The sequence below is a fragment of the Sceloporus undulatus genome, chromosome 2 (assembly GCF_019175285.1).
Source record: "Sceloporus undulatus isolate JIND9_A2432 ecotype Alabama chromosome 2, SceUnd_v1.1, whole genome shotgun sequence".
NCBI classification, from domain to species: Eukaryota; Metazoa; Chordata; class Lepidosauria; order Squamata; family Phrynosomatidae; genus Sceloporus; species Sceloporus undulatus.
In genome coordinates this window covers 177,374,535-177,384,957 of record NC_056523.1, presented here as the reverse complement: position 1 = coordinate 177,384,957, position 10,423 = coordinate 177,374,535, and the positions used below count along the sequence as shown (strand labels likewise).

General features: G+C 42.0%; 1 protein-coding gene across 1 annotated transcript; it reads left to right on the top strand.

Moving 5' to 3' along the window:
- The first annotated feature begins 497 nt into the window (after positions 1–497).
- On the top strand, positions 498–6,674 carry METTL1 (methyltransferase 1, tRNA methylguanosine). The gene is made up of 4 exons (XM_042452471.1): positions 498–1,378; positions 2,768–2,881; positions 4,143–4,244; positions 6,131–6,674. The coding sequence occupies exons 1-4, from the start codon at positions 1,226–1,228 to the stop codon at positions 6,263–6,265; spliced, it is 504 nt and encodes a 167-aa protein (XP_042308405.1). The 5' UTR covers positions 498–1,225; the 3' UTR covers positions 6,266–6,674.
- Positions 6,675–10,423: the final 3,749 nt, after the last annotated feature.

Below are 10,423 nucleotides of genomic sequence, written 5' to 3'. Positions count from 1 at the left end.
ATGTAGTCCAGATATGAATTATTAACCTATTAAATTGGAGAATATTTCACTTCATAATAATTTCATAATTATCTATCTATGATGTGTTTCTGGTAGTATAATCAAATCAGTCTTTGATATACAGTTGGTCCTCCTTATCCATGGATTTTTTTATCCACGGATTCAAGCATCCATAGCTTGAAAATATTTTTTAAAAAGTTTAAATTCCAAATAGCAAACCTTGATTTTGCTATGCCATTGTATTTAATGGGACTTGAGCATCCACGGATTTTGTTATCCATGGGGGGGATGCGGGAACCAAACCCCAGCGGATAACAAGGGCCCACTGTAACTGTAAAACTAATCTGAAACGTTGTTATTCTAAGAATGAAACCTTCATCTGGTTGTAAATATTAAGATTATACCAGCGAGAATGAGTTTTGTGAAATCTGTATTAGGTTTATAGCAAGGAAGAGGGTTTTTTTTTCTGAGGGGGGGATCACATGATTAAATCTAGTCTGAGTAGTGATTTAAATCAAATCCACCCTGCTGCAGTATATGTGTGTGTGTCTGTGTGTGTTCATTCTTGCAGGTTTTTAAAGATTCCCCCACCCTGCTTTGTGCAGGTGTTGTGGTCTCCTTATTTATGAGTGACTATTTATTAACGTATTTTACTCTTCATTGATTACATTTTTATCATCTTCTCTGTATCAGCAGGTCTGAGAGAGGGGTACTGTTAATAAGGCCACCCTAAAACAATTTAGTTACAAAACCCCCCACAAAAAAAACCACCCAACAGATCAAAAACCAAGGCTGCTGCCCCACTACAGAGTCCTGGGACTTGTAGTTTTTTGTGGCACCAGAGCTCCCTGACAGGGAAGGCTAAATATTTCACAAAGCTAAAAATCCCAGAATTCCATACCATTGAACCATGGCAGTTGAAGTAGTGTCAAACTGCATTAATTCTGCAGTTTAGATGCAGCCCAAGCCAAGATGCCACTGGAATCCAAATGCCTGGGTGAACTGAAGAAATGTTAACAGAGCTGCTGCAAGGGTCACTCAGGTTCCAAGGAGAGGGCATTCCACAACCCAGGATGCTATAGCCCATTCTCCACATGGTGGCTTGCCTCCAAAGATGGGACATAAAGGAGGCAGGGAGTTACTAATGAATGTTTTCTTTTTCAGAACTTGCTAATGGCTGTTTTCCTTTTCAGTCGCATTGTCACCTCTGTTCCCCAGCACATTAATGCTGGGCCTGGAGATCCGAGTGAAGGTCTCAGATTATGTGCGGGACAGGATCCAGTCACTGAGAGCATCTCATCCTGGGCAGTTCCAGAACATCGCCTGCATTCGCAGTAATGCCATGAAGCACCTGCCCAACTTTTTTCTCAAGGGACAGGTGAGTTTTTGAAGGACATTGCTGGAGGCTCTGTAGTTGGCAAAGCAATCTTTCCATTCTGCCTTCTGATATGCCAAAAAGTGGTCTTATGGATATTTTTTACAAAGCTTGCATTATCAGCAACCTGAATATTGTGCTGTCTTTCTAATTCTCACCCTTTACTGCAAGGGAGACACTCTGTTCATAGTTCTGATGGTTTTCATGGATCATTAATTTCTGAGGACTGTCCATTCCAGATTTGTACCTGCAACCCATTGCTCTCAGGTTGTGTAAAACAGCTTAACACTAATGCTGAAGGGTGTGTTATCATAACTGGCATATTGTAGTAATTTTATCCAGATGTTCCAAGTGAAACCTGAGCACACATGATCATAGCCAATGTTCCCAAGCAGCATGGCTGTTGAGGATGATAGGATTTGGTGGAATCTGAGCTGCAGAAGACTGGTCTGTTCTAACTGAGGTTTTTCAAAGCTTCAGGGAGAAAGTTTTCACTCTGTGTGTGTGTGTTTAATTTGAGATGTCAAAAACAGAATCTGGAACAGTGATTCTGAACCAGATGTTTTAGATTGCACTTCCCCAAATCTGTAACTATAAATCTGTAACCATTGGCCATTCTGGTTGAAATTTCTAGGAACTAAAGTTCTTAAAATCCTGAGGGTCAGAGGTAGAGAACCTTTGATCTTCAACCAAGATGCACAGCATTTGTGCTCCTATAGAAGTACAATTTCATACCTCTGAGGATGTGGGAGAACAATAACAAGTCCTCTTGTTACCCTAGGGAATTTCAATTTTGAACCAAATATTGATAGAGACCGTGTGGTGTTGTGGGTTGTGTATGGGACTATGACTCTTGAAACTAGGGTTCAAATTCCCTCATAGCTATGGAAAATGGCAAAATGTCTGGAAACCATGCCCTATGAGGAGAGGCTTAGGGAGCTGGGAATGTTTAGCCTGAAGAAGAGAAGGTTAAGAGGTGATATGATAGCCCTGTTAAAATATTTGAAAGGTTGTCATATTAAGGGTGGGGCAAGCTTATTTTCTGCTGCTTCAGAGATTAAGACCCGGACCAGTGGATTCAAACTACAAAAAAGAGATTCCACCTTAATATCAGGATAGAAGTTATTTGACAGTGGAATATGACAGCCTTGGAATGCAGCTGTATCTCCTTCTTTGTTGGTTTTTAAACAGAGGCTGGATGGCATCTCTTGGGAGTGCTTTGATTGTTGCTTCCTGCATGACATGAGTTTGGACTTGATGGCCCTTGGGGTCTCTTCCAACTCTAGGATACTGTGAAGACACACAACAACTGTGTTTTAAAAATTATAGGCAGTTGGCATGAAACTTTTTTATTTCCTCTGGTGTTGGGGGATGTTTTTGTTTCTCATTCAGCTGTGCAAGATGTTCTTCCTTTTCCCTGATCCTCATTTCAAGAAGACAAAGCACAAGTGGCGGATTATCAGCACAACTTTGCTGGCAGAGTACGCCTATGTCCTGCGTGAACAGGTGAGCAAAGGAATGATACCTGAGTCTTTGGGGCTCTTTCTGAAAACAAAGAGTTTGAAAACCACAGGACAGGTGCTGAGCTTGGAAAAATTGTTGTTTTCGATGACCATTCTCAGGATGGTAGAGGTTCAGTCTTAAAGAGAGTAGAGGAAGTCATTCAGTGGAGCCCTCTTTCACCATAAATGTCCAGAGGGGCGCCACTAGTCTAGACATTCTCCTCCTGGCACATTCCAAGGGAGTGCGTGAGTGAAGAGGATGTGCCCATAATTTTAGCCTTGGGTACAATCCCTCTTTTCCACTGTGCTTCCTGAAGATGGATCTTAAGTGATGCTGTGCAGGGGGAAACGTCACTTGTCTTCAAACCACAGAATTAATTAATCAAAAGCCAGGTGTGTCGACACAGCCTGGAGCTTGTGGAAAGGCAGCTTGGGAATTTCAAATCTGAGAACAAGGGAAGTTTTTTAATGACTGTTGTGAGGCAAGGGATTAGCTTTCTCCTCAATCCAACAGGAGGCCTGTGCTGGCAAGGATCCTTGTAGGCACGGGGTTGCATCATTCCAAGACCTGATCTCCAGAAGCTCCTCCAGGGCACTCTGGCTGACTCTGCTTTCACCTGCCAGAGAAAAGACAGAGAGTGTTTAGTGTCTTTCTCTCTGTGTGTAGGCACTTTTTGGGGTTGGAACCCAGATGTTATCTTGGTGATGAATCAGCATTTGGCCTCACCCATAGTTGCAATGAATCACCCCAGCTCTTCACAATGTCTCTCCAAGGCAATTGCTGTGGAGGAAGAGGTTGGCACAGAGCTCTGCCAGCCCTCAGAGGTGTTTTGCATAGGGGTGACAGTGGCGGCAGCACTCTCCAAAGTGTTCACAGAGATTGTGATCACTGGGCCACAGGTTGCAATGACGTCAGGATCTTCATTAAGCATGGATTACTCATTTGGGGAAGTGCATCCCAAATCCCACTTGACCGACAAAGACAAAGAATAAGGGTAGGGAACCTGTGCCCCTCCATGTGTCATTGGACTGCAATGCTCATCATTCCTGACCACCAGCCATTCTGTCTGCGGCTGATGGGTACTGGAGTCAAACATTCTTTGACATTCAGAGGTTGCCCACCCCTGTATTTGAAGATTCTTTTAATTATACTTTTCACTGCTCCCCTTTACCTGGATGAGATAGAACCTGATAGGTGTTGAACCATGCAGGACTTCTGTAGGGCCTGTATTTTTCTTCTTTTAATTTCTCCTTTACTCATCCAGGGCCTGGTATATACCATCACAGATGTGGAAGAAGTCCATAAGTGGATGGTTAAACATTTTGAAGAACATCCTCTTTTTGAGCAAGTGCCGCTGAAAGAACTGGTGAGTAAGAGAGAGAGAGAATGTGGGGGTGTGCAACTTCTGATATTAGTTTCACAGTCCCAGGCATGGCTCTTGAAGCAATATGCATGCAAATATTTCATACACATGCAGCCTATTCTTAGATCACCTCACAGAGTTCCACATTATGGATACAGCTCGTGGGAGTTTTATTGACGAAACTCCACGGGTGACCTATTAGCACTCAGCTTTCTTTTCTTTTTTAAAAGTTTGTTGTGGTGGTTGTGTGCCTTCAAGTTTTTTCCAGCTTACAGTGAGTCTAAGACAACCCTATCATGGGTTTTTCTAGGCAGAATTTATTCAGAGGGAGTTTTTCATTGTTTTCCTCTGAGGCTGAAAAAGTGTGACTTGCTCAAGGTCACCCACTAGGTTTCCATGGCTGAGCAGGGATTTGGACCCTGGTCTCTGAATGTCCTATTCCAACATTCAAACCACTACACCACACTAGGTCTCTTTTTTTAGTTACAGTTCATTATGTGTTATATGCATGCAAGAATAAAAATATGAAGTGGAATATTCTCTTTATTGGAATAAAAATAATAAACCATTAGACATAAGCTCCTAGAAATTGAGAAACACACAAGCTCATTTTCACATTTAACTAAGGGACAGAGAACATGTGATGCAACCACTTGGATATTTGTCATTCCAAAAATTCACATCCATTTCTCACATTTCTCCAGAAGACAAGGCTTTCCCTTCCCTCATTTCCTCTTTTTATAACACATGTTAACATTGGAAGGGGAATTCCATAAATCCCTAATGTACTTACAGGCTCTAGGATTTCTGATTCAGAGAGTAAAAGTGTAACTGGGAAGACCCATGGCCAAGAGGAACTGAAGATAGGTTGATTGAAAGTAATTTGGTTATATCCTGCAATTCTACAGTGAGTAATTGAGTGGGATGTAGTAGATTCACAGGGTAGTCTGGCTTGATTGTAAGTAAGCCTCATCTGATTCAGTGTGACTTAGTCCTAGTAAATAAATAAATAAGTAAAGAGTAAACATAGCAAGTACATTTCTGTGCCACTTATCAGTGAACTAGCACTCCCTAAACCAAACTGGGTGCTCATTTTACAGACCTACAAAAGTTCAAATGATGCATGTGAGGAAGGCTTTCAAGCAAAAACTTGACACATTATTAGCCCCAAAAATGCATGTATGAATTTGTGTTATTGTGTTAGGGGAGAATTTTAAAAACCTTCCTCTAAAGCAGTGGTTCCCCAGCTTTGGTCCTCTGGATGTTCTGGACTTCAGCTCCCAGAATTCCTGACTGTTGGCCAAGCTGTCTGGGGTTTCTGGAAATTGAAGTTAAAATACCTGCAGTATCAGTTTGGGAACCAGTGCTCTAAAGCAAGGATGCGAAGCTTTCTAGATGGTGGTGGGCTACAGCTCCATAATCTTCCACCATGGATTTCTTGGCTAGGTTTGATGGACATTGCTATCCAGTAACATCTGGAAGGCCACACATCTCCCCACCCCTCCTCTAAAGCCTCATCACCTAATTATCTGAAGGACTGCAGTGACAAGGCTGGTTCTACCCTGCTCCTCAATTCACCTGTGATTCCGTTGCCTCTGTCTGGAACAAGTATTCCCTAACTGGCACCTGCAGATGTGTTTGACTTCAATCCCCATCATCCTTGGCCATCATTGCATGATGGGTATAGTAGTCTAATGCATCTGCAGGGGACAGGATTGCGGAAAGCTGCTCTAAGGCATGGGTTTTGAGAGGAGGTTACCTCTTCAAGGTATGGTTATAGATTTGGGGAAGTGCAATCTGTAATACCGAACAAGAAGGCTTCTGTTGCTTGTGAGTGTGTGTATGTTGTGGCCTCAGTTTAAGAATACCTACATTTGTTTCCCTAACAGTGCAATGATCCCATTGTTGATCTCCTGGGGACATCAACAGAAGAGGGGAAGAAGGTTCAGAGAAATGGAGGGAAGACCTTCCCAGCTGTCTTCCGGCGGATCAGCGACACAACACAGGAAGTGGCAGGAACATGACTGGGGAAATTCCAGATCTCTCTCCAGTGTTACATTATCAATGGATGTCTGCATTAAGAAGGACCTTCAGAGCTTGTGTTGCATAAAGAATGAGGTAGACCGAAATGTCTGGTCACACTGGGGTTATGCTTCTATGAATGCAACTGAGGGAATCCCCAAAGACTTGCATAAGGCTCGCTTGTGTTATTCTACTTTGCCCATAAAAGGTGCCAGAATGGCTGTGGTGGCCTTAATGAATAGAAATTGGAATTCCAGACATGAATGCAAGGACCAATGATTATGAGACAGAAAGGTGGTGTATCTCTCAATCCGTGGTATATTTGTAGATTTATTTCTAAATGGATAATAAATCAGAAGATACATCTAGTAGCTCTGTACTGCTGAATCCCACCTACAGTCAATTTCAGAGGGCCAGCAAGATAGTAAATTTGTGGCTACGCAGGTCATGAGCCAATGTGGTGTAGTGGTTTGAACATTAAGGCTCCAGCTCCAGAGATAAGGGTTCAGTTCCTAGCTTTGCCATGGAAACCTACTGAGAAACCTTCAGCAAATCACACATGTTCAGCCTCAGACAACCCCATAATAAGTTTGCCATGAAGTTGCCATAAGTCAAAAGTGACTGGAATGTACACAACAACAGCAGCAACAGGGAGGGCATGACTGTGGCTGTATTTGTTTTCAATTCGAATGGTGACTACTGTGCTTTTTCCTCTGTTGACTAGCACTTGCTAGAGAGATGGTAATGCACACCTCTTTCGCTCTCATCCCCAAATCAATGGCACTGCTAAACCCCTGGATGCTTGGCAAAGGAAAGGTGGGAGTCCTGTCATGGGGATGATCAGTGGTGCACTATTGTCTTCTCTGGTATCACTGCTAAAGGTAGTCATTTAGCTATTGCAATATGTGCATACTCTGAAGTATGTGTGTTGTGTACCTTCAAGTTGCTTCTGACTTAGGTAACCTTAAGGCCAGGAACCTATCAAGATTTGTTCAGATGAGATTTGCCATTGCCTTTCCCTGAGACTGACATCATGCAACTAGACGAAGGTCACCCAGTGGCTTTCATAGCAAATCTGGGAATCAAATCCTCGTCCACTATGCCATGCTTGCTCTCGTTCTGAGATGCAGGTGATTGAAATAAGAAAATACTCCAGGGATGAGATTTCTGAAGTGACCACTGGTTTTATCCTTTATCACCCAGATTACAGGAAAATTCCCTCCTTGGCCAGATATATGATTCTGCACTGTCAGCTGAAGTCTTTTGCTATAACTACTTCTCTATATAAAGCTGAAACTTTATACAGTTGGCCTGTCCTATCTATGGATTCAATCACACATCTCCCTCCCCCCAAAATTAAAAAAAAAACCCCAAACCTTTATTTTGCCATTTTATAAAAAAAGAACACAATTTAATTATGCCATTGTACATAATGGGATTTGAGCATCCATGGATTTTGATATCCAAACCCCAACCTAAGTGCTCACTGTAAATACCAGCAACTCCTGTCTCTAGGGAGCTAGTTACAAAATAAACTGGAGTTACATCGTGAACAATGATGATGGTGGCAATAATGGTAATTTTGTGGCTAAAGAAAGTGAATTCTGTGAGCTATTCATTAAATAACCTTAATAAGCCTTAATAAATTTTGCAAAATAATTAGCCGGGGGAGGACACTTGACTCCCAACCCATCCACTGACCAAAACTAGAAATCCTTAGCATTCCCCTTGAATTTTGGAGATATTTTCTACACATTTCAAGGCTATTTTTGCATCCAATGAAACCCTTTAAAACCATTGTTAAAAAGCAGGTATTGAGGCTGCTGAATTTTGCCACCAGTATGTGAGTTCTGGATTTGGGTGAAATCAGAAGAGAGACGTTAGGTGAACTGTGAGTGGTATTCTCCATTCTCAAGATACTCTTCTCAGATAAAGGCATCTTTTTCATTCAGGGGTATGAATCATTGCCAAAAAGGGATACAGCAAAGCGATAGGCTGTATGCATACACACCTTTGTGCTCCTGAGGCTGAGCTGTTGAATGAGCTAAACCTGAGTCATCCTTTGACTTGAGTTCTTAGCTCCTACGCTGAGCCAGAATAGCTCATGACATATGCCTAACAGGTGGTTTGCTTCCATTCTGGTTGCAGTGCGGTGAGACTGGGGTGCAGATTCTTTCTTGGTTGAGTATCAAGAACTTGACGTGGTGAGTTGGGTAATTCCTAGGTTGTGAGGAGGGAAGGAGGAAGACAGGGTTGATAAGCTCAGGATGATGGACATTTGGCTTGGGATGTGGACAGCCTTCCACTACAGTGGAGACGTGAAAAGTATACAGATGTCTCAGGCTGATTAATACAGGAACCAAGATGTTGTCTAACTTGACTTTTTAAATGATCTCAGCCCCTAATAGCTATAACTAGGCAAACTGCATTTGGGGCTTTTTGCTGCTGATACATATGTTGTCCTGCAGTACTCCTTTTTGTTTTGGAGAAAATGATATAAGCAGTGCCTCCCTGGGTCAGCCATGTAAAGATGTAAAGAAGAGACCAGGTCTCAGGGTGTTGAAAAAGATGCTTTTATGCTTACAAACAGCCCCATGTATTTTGGCCTAGACAGCTATTCAGTTGCCAGGCAAAAGCTTTGGAGGCACACTTTTTGGAATCCTTGTAGGCAGGTTAAAAGTTCCCTGAAGAAGACCACTAAATATTTCTAGACCAAAAACATGTTAGGCTATTTATAAGAATAAAAAGAATAGGAACAAAATCTTGAGATTCTCTGGCCTTTTTAAACAGGCTGGATGCACAAATTGAGTTCAAAGTACAAACATTGCTTGTGCACAGTTAACTTGGCAGCGGAGAGAGGAGAAGACCAGGTGGAATCTTGCCCTTGCAGGTCAGCTCAGGCAAAAGCAAACTCCTCTCCTAGATTGTGTGTTCTCAATAACTTTTACCATCTTGACCATACTCTGTTTCTTGGCCACATGTGTCCTGATTTTCATCTGTGAAATGTTGGAGTATACAATACAAAGACTGAATCTTAATCTTCTGAAAAGGTGCCCCAGGAGTTCAGGACAAATAACTGTGTGCATTTGTTCATAGTTATTATTTATATGGTACCTTTTGACTAGCATTCACCAAAAAGGCTAACAGGATATTTAAAAGAACTGGAGTACACTCATTGCAGTGACGCTTACTCATAAGTAAGTGTTCAGTGACGCTTACTCATAAATAAGTGTACAAATAAGTTGCAGATTAAAAAGTATTGTAACGTTAAGCAGGAGAAACATTAAATTGCAACATTAAATGTCTTGGCCAGCCCAAGACATTTTAATGCCTGAGACGAAGCAGCAAATGGCATCCTCCACAAGTCAAGTTGCATGATATTTAAGGCCAGCTTAGTTATTTTGGCATCTCCAGTCAAAAACCCTGTAAGCATCTCTTTCCATCCCTTGCGTTAAAAACAAAACTACTACAGTTTTCAGTCTGCTTCTCTTTCATGCAGATGGTATCTCAGGTGGGTGCCTGATCTCCCTAATGGCAGCCTCAAACAGCAGTCACATTAAGGCTGGCATCCTGGTAGCAAAATACACATTCGTAAGTTTCCATTAAGCATGCATATGTCCTTTTCTGGGCACTATAGGGGTTGGGCCATGGAGGATCTACACAAATTCAAACTAGACAATGAGAAAATAAAAATAGTAAAAGAGTTCCTATACCTTGTATCAAACATTAATCAGAATGGGAACTGCTGTCAAGAAATCAGAAGACTAGGAATGGGGAGGGCAGCAATGGAAGAACTAGAAAAGATCCTAAAGTGTAAAGATATACAACTGAGCATCAAAGTTAGAATCATACAAGCCATTGTATTCTCCATTAGCAGTTGTGAGTGCTAGACAGTGAGAAAAGCAGGTAAGAGGAAAATAAATTCTTTTGAACTGCAGTGCTGGAGAAGAATGCTAAGGATACCACGAACAGCTCAAAAAGACAAACGGGTCCTAGATCAGATCACACCTGAAATCTCCCTGGAAGCCAAAGTGATAAAGTTGAGGTTGTACTTCAGCCTCATCATGAAGAGGCATGACTCACTGGAAAAGACAATAATGCTAGGAACAGTGAAGGGATGTAGAAAGAAAGGAAAATCACATGCTTGATGTATGGACTCT